This window comes from Carettochelys insculpta, chromosome 27, assembly GCF_033958435.1.
Source record: "Carettochelys insculpta isolate YL-2023 chromosome 27, ASM3395843v1, whole genome shotgun sequence".
Taxonomy (NCBI): domain Eukaryota; kingdom Metazoa; phylum Chordata; order Testudines; family Carettochelyidae; genus Carettochelys; species Carettochelys insculpta.
This window is the reverse complement of record NC_134163.1, coordinates 13,659,267-13,673,493: the sequence shown is the minus strand read 5'-3', so window position 1 is coordinate 13,673,493 and position 14,227 is coordinate 13,659,267. Positions and strand designations below refer to the sequence as shown.

The 14,227-nt window shown below is 53.1% G+C and overlaps 1 protein-coding gene across 4 annotated transcripts; it reads right to left on the bottom strand.

Moving 5' to 3' along the window:
- Window positions 1-4,331: 4,331 nt before the first annotated feature.
- SLC39A3 (solute carrier family 39 member 3) lies at window positions 4,332-12,595 on the bottom strand. Of its 4 annotated transcripts, none has more exons than XM_074978570.1 (4): window positions 12,556-12,595; window positions 9,707-10,037; window positions 8,617-9,117; window positions 4,332-5,060 (listed from the first exon to the last, which is right to left on the bottom strand). In XM_074978570.1, the coding sequence occupies exons 2-4, from the start codon at window positions 9,911-9,913 to the stop codon at window positions 4,839-4,841; spliced, it is 930 nt and encodes a 309-aa protein (XP_074834671.1). In that variant the 5' UTR covers window positions 9,914-10,037; window positions 12,556-12,595; the 3' UTR covers window positions 4,332-4,838. The 4 variants fall into 4 exon arrangements, with proteins under 4 accessions (XP_074834671.1, XP_074834670.1, XP_074834668.1 ...); XM_074978569.1 differs by adding an exon at window positions 11,668-11,730 and having other exon boundaries at window positions 4,924-9,117; window positions 12,556-12,588; XM_074978567.1 differs by having other exon boundaries at window positions 4,924-9,117.
- Between the last annotated feature and the right edge of the window lie 1,632 nt (window positions 12,596-14,227).

Here is a 14,227-nt window from a genome sequence, read left to right as displayed (position 1 = left end):
TGAGCAGCCCTATGGTCTCAGGGGTGAAAACCTAATTCTGTTCCCACCTCTCCCCCAACGTCTGGCAGCAGCTCAGTGAGAGTCACTTCCTGCCTGTGGTTCTCCTACCTTTTGCCTATTTAGACCAGTTTTCCCAACTTTTTCTCGAGGGCAGACCCCCTGACGCCCGCCGGCAAAGCCAGTTCTAGCTGCTAGGTACACTTCATTCAATAGATCAGGAGACTGCAAGGTTGCCTTTTGGACAGCGATTCACGCCGTGATTGGAAGAGATTTCATTTAAAAGCACTGGCTCGTTACGCTGCATTTATTTAAAACTTATTTGCTATGATCACTTTTATTTAACTTTTATTTTTTTCACGCACCCCCTGCAATGCCCTCGGTCCACAGACCCCAGGTTGGGAACCCCTGAGTTAGACAATAAATTCTTTGGCTGGGGCTTTTTCTTTCTGTAGGTGAGGGCTTTACAGCTGCTGCTGGGTTCTGATGAAGAGTAGCTCAGAGCTGGGATCATGTGGCCTCAGCGAAAGAGGTTTGTTCTGATTCTGGCAGTTGGCGGCAAGGAGAGAACTGAGGCCTTCCCTGCTTCTTCTTTTTTCCTTTTTACATGAACAAATCTCTCTTACTGGCGTAAGTCTGGCTGCTCCATTCGCCACTGAAACAGCCCCTTGAATCCCCATAAGCTCCAGGCCTCTAGCAGCAGTGAGTTCCACTGGCTAATAACACATGGCATAAACAAAGCCTTTCCTGTAGCCCTGTTCTTTGAAAAACTCCCCGGTGACTGACATGAATAATGTGGCTCTGGTGTAGCTCTCTGGCACGTAGAGGTGCTAATGCGTTTAGATGATATTACACACAGACATTCACACATAACCACCTTTTTCCGCGTTGGAATTCTGGCTCGGCCCTTTTGCTACCGCAGATATCACCACGCTGCTGTTCGGGCAACTGCAGTTATGACCTGTGGTGGTCACGGGCTGAGTATTTTTGAAATACTGGGCTTGGGATTCTCAGCATGTGCCATGAAGTGTGGGGGGCCCCCAGGCCCTGGTCCCTGTCCGCAGTCAGGTGTGACTCACAGGGAGAACAGGCGGGTTGTCAGGTGACAGGGACACAGAGTAGAACAGACTTGTCAGCACAGAAACCAGAAGGCATCAGTACAATCCATCCTGGAGAGAGGGGCCCAGAGGGGTCCCCAAGCCGGGCCCTGGCCCCCCTTCCTCCTCTCCAGCCACACCAGACTGCTCCACTCAACTGCCCAGTTCCAATTCCAGCCAGCCAGGTCCCCCGCTCCTTTGCCTGTTCCCTGGAGAAGAACAGGCTCACCTGGTTGTCTAGGTTACAAATGGCACAGAGGCCCATTGTCTACATGAGAATTCATCACACCAAAACTCCCATCACCAACTGTGCATTGACACTGTGCCTAGGGAAACCGAGGCACACACGGCTGGTTGCAACAGGACAGTAGGACGCACATGCAGCCTAACCAGGGGACTGAAATCCTCACACACCCACTTTCAACACACACGAGAAATACAACAGAAACGTGCCGGAGCAGCCTTACCGACGAGGCCTTCAGATATAAATGTGTTGTAACTAGTACGCAGCACAGGCCATTCGTGTCAGAGCTTACCCAGGCGCGTTACAGCTGCGAGTGGTTGTCTCCCTTTGGTAAGGGTCCCCGGGCGTGAGCCAGGAGCGGCCAGCTCCTCTCTTGCATTGGGTTACAGTGCTCCCTGTCACACCAGCAGCTGCCCAAGAGCCAGGCGTTTCTTATGGACGCTGCCTTCCGGCTCACCCACCGACAGTGCAGTAACCGGCTTACCCATATCGCTGTGCCTGGGTTTAGTATTGGTACCAAACACCGGACAAGGCTGTTTAGAACAACGCGTGCCCCAGTGAGACCAAACTGTCATTGACCTAAATTATGGACCGTCACAATGGCCCACATCACAAAATGTGTTCCACCCGTGGACGGCAAACAGAGGGAATGCTGGTCCTTGGCCCCTGCAGCTCTCAGTCCCAACAGACGAGCTTGGCCGGGGGGAGGGGGAAGCAGTGACAACTTGCCTGAGGTCATGGAGTGGCTCCCTGGTGTCCAAGGGCAGTGCTCTGCCCCCAGCCACACCCTGCTACAGAGAGCTGTGAAGTTGCCTCTTCGGGGTAGTGGGGCAAAGTTCCAGCCAACTTGTTCCACCTGTGCAGGGAATAAATTTTGTTCTGTGCACCAAGGCATGAGAGGATGTGCACCACCAGTAGGACCACACATGGCCAGCTCTGGGCGCTCTGCTAATCAGGTGAGCAGCACCTGAACCTCTCCTGGGCGGTTGCCCAAGTGCTCGGCTTCCAGGGAACAGTGCGAGGTGGACTGGTTTTGCGTTTGCTCAGAGAAGTCTGTTCAAAACTCCGGGAGACTTGAAACCAGCCCTGAGATCAGCCTAGGAGGTGGTGGCGCTCGGCATGAATGAAGCAGCCACGGCTGGGCTGTGGAGCTGAGCAAACGGAGCGAAAACAGGCCTAGCTCCATGGAGGGCCCACAAGCCCTGATCCCGGTGGATGGGGCTCGCGAGGCCGCTCCAGGCCGCTCTCCGAATCCCCGCACGGGGCCCGGCGGGTGGCTGCGTCATGCCTGGCACAATGGCAATTAAAAGCTATTAATAGCTGCCTGGCCATTGCTGAATGAGCGCGGCCCCCATGCAGCTGTCAGCACAGCTCCCATTGAGAAACACAAGCGCGTAACAGCCCGGAGCCAGCAGGGAGGGGTTGCTGCATCCGAGGGAGAGACTCCTCCCTGGAGAGGCAATAACAGGATCCTGCTGCGAACATGGTGCCGCCTGCCCTGATTACATGGCATGGTCGGCAGTGGCCCCCGGCAGAGGGGACGGTCTCTCCCCCTGCCAGTGACGCCAGGCTGGGATGTGGCTTAGGGAACACATTTTGGTCCCCTCCCCCACTGCTTGGCGTGGAATGAGCCAAACCGTTATCCATCGAAAAAGAAATCCCCCCCCCCCCGATCGTTTTACCGGGGGCTGGCGTTGCTCCTCCTCCCCTCCAGGTCTCCGGCGGGAGGGAACCCTGCACGCCGCAGAGAGGTCTCCAGGGCTGCTTCATGTGGACAAGGCATTGGCTTCCGAAGCCAGGGGCTGGGGGTGCACATCCGGGCTGGGGCGAAGACGACCCTTTCCCTTGATGTTGTGAAGACCAGGACCTTAAAATGGTTCAGAAAGAACTAGGTAAATTCATGGAGGTGAGGCCCACCACTGCCGTTAGCCAGGAGGGGTAGGACGGTGTCCCCGGCCTTTGCTTGTCAGAGGCTGGGAATGGAGCAGGGCTGGGATCACTTGGCGATTGCCTGGTCCATTTGCTCCCTCTGGGGCATCTGGCATTGGCCTTGGCAGACAGGATGCTGGGCGGGGTGGGCCTTTGGTCTGACGCCGCCTGGTCGCGCTTAGGGTGTTACGTTCTCAGTCCCATTCCTGGCCCAGCGAGGTACTACTTCCCGACTACTCCACCGGGGCTGTCGGTGCTTTGGCAGAGAGTCTTTTGTTCTGTCTGGCCAGCACAGCTAGGTCCCAGCCCATGACTACAGCTGCTGGTGCATGGTTAGGTAACCCCCGTAACACTGCGTGGAGCATGGGTCATCCACAAATCTCCTCCACTTCACTGTGTTGCTGGTGCTACAATCTAAATAAATCTCCAAGAGTTCGAGTTGCTTTTCAGTGTACTCTCTAGCCTCGGTGGGCCTATCCGCCACCGCCCTGTGCCCCACCAGAGCGGAGGTGCTGTAGAACACACCCAGAGAAGGGACCTTGGGCACCCACTCAGCACTGGTGTAAATGATTGTGCGAAACCGCAAGCAGCTGGTCCTCATAAGCCAAATTCCTACCTGGGATAAGCCCATAAACTCCAGGGAAATCAGGTCTGAACTGAGCCAAGGGCTTTCTGCAGTGAGCCAGGCCCAGGGTGTAAATCTGGAACTGGGCCATGGCCAGCATTCCCTGTAAGCTGAATGCTTGGGCTGCCACCCAGGAGAGAGTCAGGTGCCGCCCAGTTGATTAGCAGGGTGCCCACAGCCACCAGCGTGTGTTTCTATTGGTGGTGCACACCCACACATGCCTTGGTGCACATAAAATTTATTCCACCCTTGGATAGAAAAAAAAGAGAGGGAAAGCTGGCCATGGCCTGGAAGGCTCTGGCCGTATGTTAAATGCAAACTGCACATTGTAAAGCACGTGTGCATGTCATGGGGAACCATCTGCAGCAGCAGACCACGGCATGATGCAGGCAGAGCAGCCCAGAAACTAAACCAATCAAGAAAGGAGCAAAGTGTTTATTGGGAGCATTTAACAACCCCACCCATAACCGTTGCAAGTTGCCAGCTACACCGTTAAATAAATATTCCCCTCGCATGCGTGCGTGGATCACGGCAGTGCACAGCACAGTACCAGGAAAGGTTGGATTTTGACAGCGCTTTTAGCCACCTTCACTCCCCCTGTAAAACGAGCTGCATTTGTGGCTCTTACAGGCTTAAACCCCAACCTCTATCAAACCAGACACCAGTCTCCCTTGCAAAGGGCTCACCCCGTCCATTAGCCAGCAGGAGACCAAGCAGGACGAATGATAAGCCTCGCGCGCCCCAGGCCCAGCTCCCAGGGGCCCTTCTGCAGGGATTTTACCAGGTACCAGCCATCCTGCTAGGACAATGTGTTGGTTTCCGTCGTCACCTGGGCTATGGATTTAGCCTGAGAGGATCCTTCACTTGCAGGGAGCTGCTCTCCTCTGATGAACAAACCGAGATGAGCAGGTGCTCCCACAAGTGCTGGCAGAGGCATGTGGGAGCGTCAGTAAAAAGGCAGGCCAATGCCAGTGCTTCGCCACAGGGGACAGGCAAACCTGGCTCCAATCTTGAGATTTTGGCTCCTCTGACAGGAGAGAGGACAGAAGGGATATCCAGCTCTGCGGCACCTCTGTTCTCCTGGCCCCGTCACCCCACCAGGCGCAGCCCCAGGGCACTGCGGAACCGACGGGCCTGCAGGACTGCTCCCTTCGTAATATCTGGCCAGCTGGAGGGGTTACGAATGGGGGAGGAAAACAAAACGCTCTTGAACAAATGGGCAAGTGAAAATCCAGGCCCCCACCACCACCCACCTCCACTGCCTCGGAGGGGCTCAAATCTTCCGGCCACCTCCCTCTGAGAGGGGGCCTATGCATGGCTGCCGGGTCTGCAGGCACTGATCAACATCTGTTCGTGCCTTTATAAAATGAACAAGCACCCCGGGAATCCGCCCATCGCCTCGCTTGCTTCCCATTAAAGCCCATCTCAAACACGGTGGGGCCCGTCCTCCCTGCCTACGCAGCCCCTCTTCATGCGGAACACTCAGCACATCTGCAGCGGGGACGGTAACTGGCTAATTCTCACAACACGCCCGGGCAGCAGGATAATTATCAGCAACCCCTTCTGACAGGTAGGGAGACTTAACGGGGTCACGCGGGGAGCCTGGCAGAGTCTGAATTAGCCTCAGAACTTCTAGACCCATCACCCGGGCTCCTCTCACTCCAGGGGCAAGGATGATTCAAGACCCAAACCCACCTGACAGATCCCCGATACGGTACGAAGGTGGCAAGGGAGGGCAGGAAACACAGCAGGGTTGGGCAGTAAGTGTTTTTGGAGGGGGGCATGTCAAGACTTTGGTAAGTGGTCAAGAGCCAGACTTCTCTGTGGAGGGGGCGCGGGGTCTGGGATGGAGGTGGGATGCTGACAGGAGTTTGGGGCAGGGGACTGGGGTGCAGGAGTGGATTCTGACCTGGAGGAGGGGGTGCAGGGGAATGGGGAGTTGTGATGAGGGGCTCACTGGCAGAGGGTTTGGTTTTTGACCTGGGTCAGGGAGTTGGGGTGCAGAAGGGGTGCCAGGTGCCAGCTCTGGCTGGGAGGCACTTACCTAAGAGGTCTCCTGGCCAGCAGCCCAGCAGAACCCTTGGGCAGGCTCCTTGCCTGTCACACCCCTGCCCACCGCTCAAAGAGGCTGGCTGCTGGGGCCACGTGGGTGTCTGTGCGTCTCCACCAGCTGCCTGCACCTGTTAGCATGGCCCAGGCAGCTCTCATTGTGCTGGAGGCAGGGTCACTGTGCAGCGTCTCCCTGTGGGGCATGTGGCCTGCAGGAGTCCAAGCTGGACCCAGCGGCTGATGGCTGCGAGTGGGACGTGCTGCGCAGCAGGCAGGGAACCTGCCAAGTGTCCCACAGGGCCAGTGGCTGCCCAGAGGATCACGGCAGCTCAGCTCTGAAATGCTGTCAGGCTGGATCTGGCCTGCAGGCTGTATTCCGCCTGTCCCTGAATACGCCATACAGGGCATCAGACACCACAGCGCACACTCCCTTGCCACTCGCCTTCTGCAGCAGCTGTGTGGTTTTCCCATCAGACTGATGCTTGCACATGCCACATAGAAAGCAGCACTCAGACAGCTCTAAGTCATTGTGGACTCTAGGCCTGTGTCTTGCCATTAAAGCACTGAAGAGGCCAACGTAAAGGACAAGCCATAGAAGCAACAGGCTGGGACGACTGCCTTGGAGCCAAGTTGCCATTCGGTGGCTAGCCAGGAGATCAGAGACAGCAGGTTTAGAGCACTGCCTGCCAGCAACTCTGTATCTGGGAACCAAATTGGCACATCGAACCAAACTGCATTTTAATCCGCCCTTCCTAACTGGGGTCCTTTGATGCCTCAACTCACGCGTTCAACAGGTCCTTCAAAGTTAGCTTCATGAATGCTGGCGTTCTGTAGCAAATTTAAATAGTGGTAGCCACACACCATCCTCGTCAGTCACCACAGGGGACACGTAACAGCCGTGGGTTGGGAGGCGTGGGCTCATGGGATAGGTACTAGCCATGGGGAGAGTTACTGCCATCTCATTCCCTTGGAAAGGGCCAGTGCAGAGGGCAAGGCTGCAGGAAGGCCTTATGAACGTGCCATTAATGCTTCCAAAGGATTCCACTCGCCTCTTGGAAGCCTGCGATTCCCCGGAAACCTCACGTAATTAAACAGGTGTGAACGTCCAGGGCCCTGGAAAGTGTGTTATTTTCTTAAGATTAGCCAAGCAAAAATAACAGGACATTCTCAGACCGCCTGCCTGTTTCCCCTGAGCGCACGCGCGTGCAAACACACACACAAGTGGGATTTTGTTATAAGTATAAAAGGAGGAAGCCCAAGTCCAATAGTCTGCTCTGAATTCCAGAGACAGCCTACCAGCCCAGTGGGCTTCTCAGATCAAATGTCCCAAGAAGCCAAAGCTTTGTCTTGCAAGGACAGAGCAAGTTCTGCTGGTATTGAACTGGTCAGGAAGGTTATAATTGGCTCTCCCAGCCCTTCCCTATCTCTGCAACCCAGGGCTGCACTCATTGATCAGTATAAAACAGAAGCAAATACATTAGCACAGAAGACATGGCTTTGGGAGAGTCATTTCGTGTCCATCTCAGGGTGACATCCCTTCACCCCAACACACCCAAAGTCAACCCCAGACAATTTAAATAATCTAATTCTGTCAGTTGCAAAGGTCCACTCGATGCAAACCAAAGGCCGGACGGACAAGACTCCGAGGCGGCTTTGGAAAGGGTTCTAACACTCAGTTTTTCACAGCAATATGTCACCCAAACTCTTAGGGAGTCACATCGGTGGCTGTGCAATGAAGGGCCAGACACCAGGAGTGGAACGCGACCGGAAGGCGTGAAAACGATTCTGATCTGTTTCTTTCACTCATCTCTGAGGAATAAATACCAACTCGATGGAACGTTTGTGGGCTAACAGGAGCTCTGCCTGCAGAGGATCTGGGCCTAGCTCACACCTAAAAGACATTTGGTGGATCCCAGAATAGGCCATATTTCCCGGCCAGGCTTCTCCTCAAAAGTGGCATGAGCAGCTTAGTGCTGCCTGGCCCTCCGATACCTCAGCTTGCCCTCCGTTTGATTTCTCCATCGCCTTCCTCCTGTGTGGACCCCAGGAACTGAAGGAAGGAGACATAGAATATGAAGTCAGGTTACCCTGTGCTGGGGGGCAGGATCTCTAGACAAGCAGCAGAACACGCAGCTAACAAGGTCCTTTTTGACAGGAATGTTGCAACCAGCTACTTAACCACAAGCTCCAGCCATCTCTGCACAAATGTGTGGACCTGCTCTTCCAACAGGTGGGACCAATGACTTGGGACACCTCTTTCAGGACACCCCCCAGTCCTATTTCCTTTGCACCTCCCGGGAACAATTCTGAGCTTGCTTAAACACCTCCCAGACTGGAATGTTTCTCTGCATCTCTACCCAGCTGGAACAGGGTCTTGTACTTGACACCACTAAAGATGGGGTGGAGCCAAGGTTTTCCATCCATCCCTCCGGCTTTCACCACTTGACGAAGACAAGCACCGCCAAGGCTGCGTAGCCCAAGACCAGAAAGAGGACCTTCAGCAGGCGATCGTTCTTATCTTCCAGTTCCTTTGCCAGGATCTCGAAGAAGGTGATGAACAAGAAAGTTCCCCCTGCGATGCCCTGTAACAGCACAGAGGCCACACTGCTGGCCACGTTCTGGGCGCTCTCGATGCCCATGCCGATCCCGATGCCCAAGGGAATCATCAAACTCACCGTAAGAGCTAGTTTGGCAGCGTCCTTCAGCGTTAGCGAGATCTTGGCCATGCTGATACCCAGGGCCACGGCCACCAGCGTCTCATGGATGGCCACGCCTAGGAAGAGGCTCATGACCCTGCTCCCTTCCTCCTGTAGGCCCAGGGCCAGCCCCTCAAAGATGGAGTGGGCAGACAAGGCGAACACCAGGCTGAAGAGCCGCAAGGGGCTGGACTGAGATAGCTCCTGGACGTTCAAGCCGTGGCTGTGGGAGTGGTGGCTGTGCTCCTGGTAGAGCGTATGGCCTCGGGAAGAGGCTATGAAGGGGCTCTCGTATTCTGAGTCGCTCCCAACGTCTGAGCCAGCGTTGAAGGTCTCCAGGTCGATGAAGGAAGGCTTCTCCTTCCGAAAGGTCAGGATGAGCTGCTCCACAAAGACGGTCACAAAGAAGCCCATCAGCATGATGGTCTCAGCCAAGGGATAGTCTGTGGTCACGTTCCCGAGCTTGAGAACTTCTTGAAGCTGCAAGAAAGAGAACAGGAACCTGCAGTGAAACGGGCTGCGTTATTCACCATTAGAAGTGACATGGGGAAGGGGGTCTCTGCCCTAAGCCTTAAATGTTTTAATGTACAGGCTGAAACCACAGCAGCTTCCCAACCACGGGCGCCCACCAGGACATAGCAGGTTTGTGTAATGGCGTCTCTAGGATCGTCCTCCTTGCTTAGAGGATCAGCCTCTTTCTGGGAATCCCATGCACAGCTTCTGTTCAATGGTTAATTTGCACCGAGACTAGGTCTAGTCTCACATACATGAGTCTGGTGTTAAGGGCAGCCCACGCAGGTGTCCTTACGGACAAGGAGTAAAAGCCCCAGTGAGGCCTACAGTTATACAGGCACTAACTGGAGGAGCAGAGGGTTTAGTCTGGTAAAGATGTAGCTTCCTGAACACACTGGGAAGCCCACGCCTATGGCACCGTTCTCATATTGGACGAGACTTCAAGCAATGTCACGAAAGCCGAGGACTTTCCCAGATCTCCATGTCAGCCCAGCAGGGACTAACTGGAGTCAATACAGCATCCGAACAAAACCCCAGTGAGCTGACTCCCAGCTACCTTTACTCGTACGGCGGGCAGCAAGGCGTTGAAGCAGGTGGCCAGGAAGACCCCTCCTCCGAAGGAATTGCAAAGGGCAATGACCTTTTTGGAGCGATGAGCTTTCTCATAATCAGCTTCTATTATTTTGACGGGCAGGAGGGACCCGACCAGCATGAGGAAAAAGACCCCGAGCAGGCACAGAACTTTGGCTGCTTTAATGTTCATCTTGGCTCCTTGGGGGACGACCCCTGCCAGAGACTCTGTGAAAAGTGAGCTTGGGGGTGTCCTTCAGAGAGTTACTTTAGCTGTTATATCAGCATCCAGAGATTCATGGTCTTCAGTTCACCAGCTGTGAAAAGGAGCAAGATAAATGAAATTTTCCTATTTAAATAAACAGTTATACTTTCTAATACTGTTCCTTTCATTGTAAACTTGCATTTCAGTCTATATACAGGACTTACTTCACTCACCACTAAAATGCAACCATCTCTAGGTGGGAGGGAAAAAAATAACCAGCACAAATGGGGGTAAATAAAAGGGACATTTTCAAAGTTATGACACAGGCCACATTCATATTCCTGTAAAAAGCACTAGAGGATCTTCAATATTGAGTAGAGAAAGCCTCATTTTTAGGGCATTGAGACTACAGCTACACAGCACCCTAGACGTGAAATAAGATACACAATTTGCATAACTGCGTCTCCTATTTCAAGTTTATTTTGAAATAGGTGATTGAGGCAGTTAGCGCTGTCCACACAGCGCCAGATGTCGAAATACTGTGCTAATTAAAGGCATTCGTTACTCCTCCTGTAACAAGGCGGACAGGAACACCAAAACAACGTGACCGTTATTTCAAAAAAATATTTTGAAATAACGGGTGCATTTCATAGACGCAGAGTAGCTATTTCGGGAGGCCTTGGTATCAGCAGTGTAGACATAGCCTGGGTGACCCAGGCACAGTAATACACAGAGAATGTAGGTGCGCAGTTGTAGGTACCGACCCTGCAACTGAGTTTCGATGGGCAGAACTTTGCACTCACCCAAATTCAGCTGCAGGATAAGGGATTTAATTCAAGCCACCTTGGAAGAACATTGCTTTGCCTATGGAACTCATAATTTAGGTCGCTGAAACTAAAATCCACCTTTGATGTTTATGTGGTTTTCTTTTTAAATTTCACTTAGCTGGTCAAATTCAGATTCTTATGCCTGTAGTGTAGTGTTGCTATATTTGGGCTTAAAATCCCGAGGCAATGTTTGGGCTGCCAGTTCTGCAGGTGAACAGCTGAGTTATTTAAAAAGCTTGTCTTAAATTAAATGAATAAACAGTCCTGAATCCACTGGTATCATTAGATTTTGAAATATGATAATTTTTGTACAGCAAAAGCCCAAACCATCTGTGTATGCCCCTTTAAAGGGAAGCTGTAGGCAGCTATTTCAGTGTTTATTCTTTGTTTTGTCACAGAGTACAATAACAGAGTGCATGAAAGAACAAACAGATGGCAGCTGCAGAGAAGACAAAGATGGAAAACTCAAGATCTCTGGATTATTGTAAACAATTTACTCTGAAACATAAAAATGCCTCATACCCCCCACAGCATCTGCATCCAGAGTGCAATTTGTATTCCACAAAGCACTTTAAAAGAAGAAATGAGTAAAATTAGGATAAAACATTTTAAAGGTATACTACCGTCGAGGTTTCCCTTGAGATCTAGAAATTAGGCAGTGGGATTCCAGCTCATTTTCATTAGTAGTGTACTGAACTAAGTTACAAAGGCGCATGAAAACTGGACTGGGGGTGATGAATCAAGTTTGCCCTTTGTAAAGGTTTTGATTTCCAGGACAAAGTCATGATGATGCTGATTCCATGTTGTCATACAAACATGACCACACTGGGATCTCTGAAAATGTTTGGGAATATTATTAATGCCTTCATCTCATATGACAGCCCTATCAAACTGGGCTGGACGTGGCAAACTTACACTGAATGGTGTTCTGATGGAGAACAGTGGCTCCTGCATTCCCAGGCAATAAAAAATGCTGACCTAAGGCAAGAGGGATGGAACCCCATCTGCATTTTGTAGCAGCGGCTTGCTGCTATCCCTCACTTACGGCGGGGAGGGGGATACTATCTGCAGAGCTTTGCTGCCTTTTCAGAGCATTGAGTTGGCAGGACATTGCACCATCCCCATACACCTAAAATATGGCTCAAATTGTTTCAAGGCCCTGCCTGCCTTGGGGTTTGGGAGAAACCCCGCCAGCTCGTATAGTCAGGCCTTAGCAGGATAAAGTCATTTTGCGCGTCCAGGCGGCAGATCCTAACCCCTGCCTTTGCCAGTCCCACCTCCTCAAATGAGCCCCAGGTCCCTAGTGCCAGACTCTCCCCAGCACCATGGGTCCTTATAAGACTCATGACTGTGTGGCCAGATGCCCCGGGGGCCCCTTGGCCACCCCCCAGCTCCCGGTCTCTGACTCCCATGGGGTCCTAGCCCGCAGAATGCTCTAATGGCCCAGGCTCCCCCACAACACCATACTCCCATGGCCCCACCTGACCTCCTCTGTAACCTCCCCTCCCACCAATGACCCTACTTGACCTCCCTTTCAATCTCCCCTCCCCCCATGGCCCCACCTGACCTCCTCTTCAACCACCCCTCCCCCCAATGACCCTACTTGACCTCCCCTTTAACCTCCCCTCCCCCCATGGCCCCACCTGACCTCCTCTTCAACCACCCCTCCCCCCAATGACGCCACCTGACGCCCCTCCCCCCACCTCTCTGCCCCCATATCGCCCCTCCCCCTCCCAGCTTTCCCCACACCACGTCTGCCTTCCCCCACCCCTGGAGGCTCCGGGGCGACCCCTCCGCGCTCACCTGCGGGATCTCCGCCCGGCTCTACCCCCGCCGACCGCGAACATCAAGCCCCGCCCTTTCCGGAGAGGTCCACCTGCGACTGGCTGCTAGTGACGCCAGGAATGGAACCGCCGTCGCTCACTGGCTGCTGAGGACGCCAATCATCCCCTCTGGCCACGCCTACCACGAGGAGAGGAAAATACCACGCCCAGCGGCCGCTCCCGCGTGTCACGCTGAGGAGGGCCCGACAGGAAACAAGCGCCCGCTGTGAAGCGTTCCGGGGCCTGTTGTAGAGGCTGCAGCGCTGTCCAGCGCCATTGGGTGCTGAACGCGTGCGAATGGCGCTGGGGGTTTCAGCAGGGGAGGGCCGAGGGGCTGGGACGAAGGGAGCTGCTGCACTCCCTCTCCCACAGTGGCTCCCATTAAAGACAGGGCTCACAGGTTGGCTGAGTGGCTTTCAGCAACCCCAGGAACATGGGGAGAAGGACTTGCATTTCTAGGGCCACCTCCACCTCTATTTGGGTGATTGTGAACAAATCCCCTCCCTGCCTGTGTCTCCTCAACTAGAAAATCATCCCCCCTCTGCCACTGCCATAAGGGGCAGCTTGAATGAGCATGGAAAGCTCTGAGGGCCCCTACCCCAAAGCAGGTTCCAGCAAGGGAGGAAAGCGTTAGCCACGTCAGACAAGCAGTTGACAGAGGCTTCTGCTCTGACAGAGAAAACACGTGAGCAGAGCCTGCTGGCAAATTCAGCAAACGCCTTGCTAGGGGAAAGCCAAAGCCTCCCCGCGTGCGGGGAGAGGGAATAGTTGAGCCCTTCTATCAATCATTAGAACAGATAACGTAGGAGGGAACAAAAAGAGCAACCTGCTGAAGCAATGTGAACGTGAATGCTCAGAACAGCAGCCACCCACACACAAAGACACCACCCTCATTGGTGTGGACTGGTTCCCTAGCTAACCGTCTCAGCATAGGTGCGGACAATGGAGACTGAACTCTGTTCTATCAGTGACAGTGTGGTGGGGAGTAGCACTTATGGGAAGAACCTATGCCATCATTACCACTGCTCTTCCCTTGAGAAGCTGGGGAATAAGCAGGTCCTCTCAAAATTGTTTAAACCACCTTTGTCCCTCGACCTTGTAGGTGGATAGTTAAAAATAGAGGTAAGAAGTGCCTCCTTTCCACCCCAAGAGATGCTCCTTAGCAAATGACTCACCTTCCACCTTACAGATCTGGATTTCTGCTCACAGAAAGTCCAACTACTGCATTTGCAAACAGAAGAGGCATGGTTAACTCCAGCTGACACATTCAAGAACAGCTTAGGAAATGTCCACCTGTACCAAATATTTCTCCATCTTTTGGCAAAACTGCACAAGGCAAGGAGCAATTAAACACTTGTAAGTGATGGCAGGTGACCCTACATAGCGTCCTCTATTAGTTCTGCACCTGCAAGACTACCAGACAGAGCCTTCACAGCCACACATAACCTTCCTGCCTTATAAGTAACAGCTAATATTTCGACGCACTAAGTGCTGTTTTTTCCTATTAATTTTGTTTGGTGAGACTGGAATCAGTGGGTTGTAAAATACATGCATTTTGAAGAACATAAGAAGGGATGGGACGTGTCTGCCATATTGAATGGGTGTGTACACAGAAGAGGGAAGGAAAGTGGTTTGGCTAGAATAAGAACACA

Coding starts and splice junctions, on each gene's coding strand:
- SLC39A3 (XM_074978567.1), bottom strand. CDS start 9,913: ATGAACATTAAAGCAGCCAAAGTTCTGTGCCTGCTCGGGGTCTTTTTC. Junction 9,118..9,706: donor TGCCCGCCGTACGAGTAAAG/GTAGCTGGGAGT, acceptor TCTTTCTTGCAG/CTTCAAGAAGTTCTCAAGCT.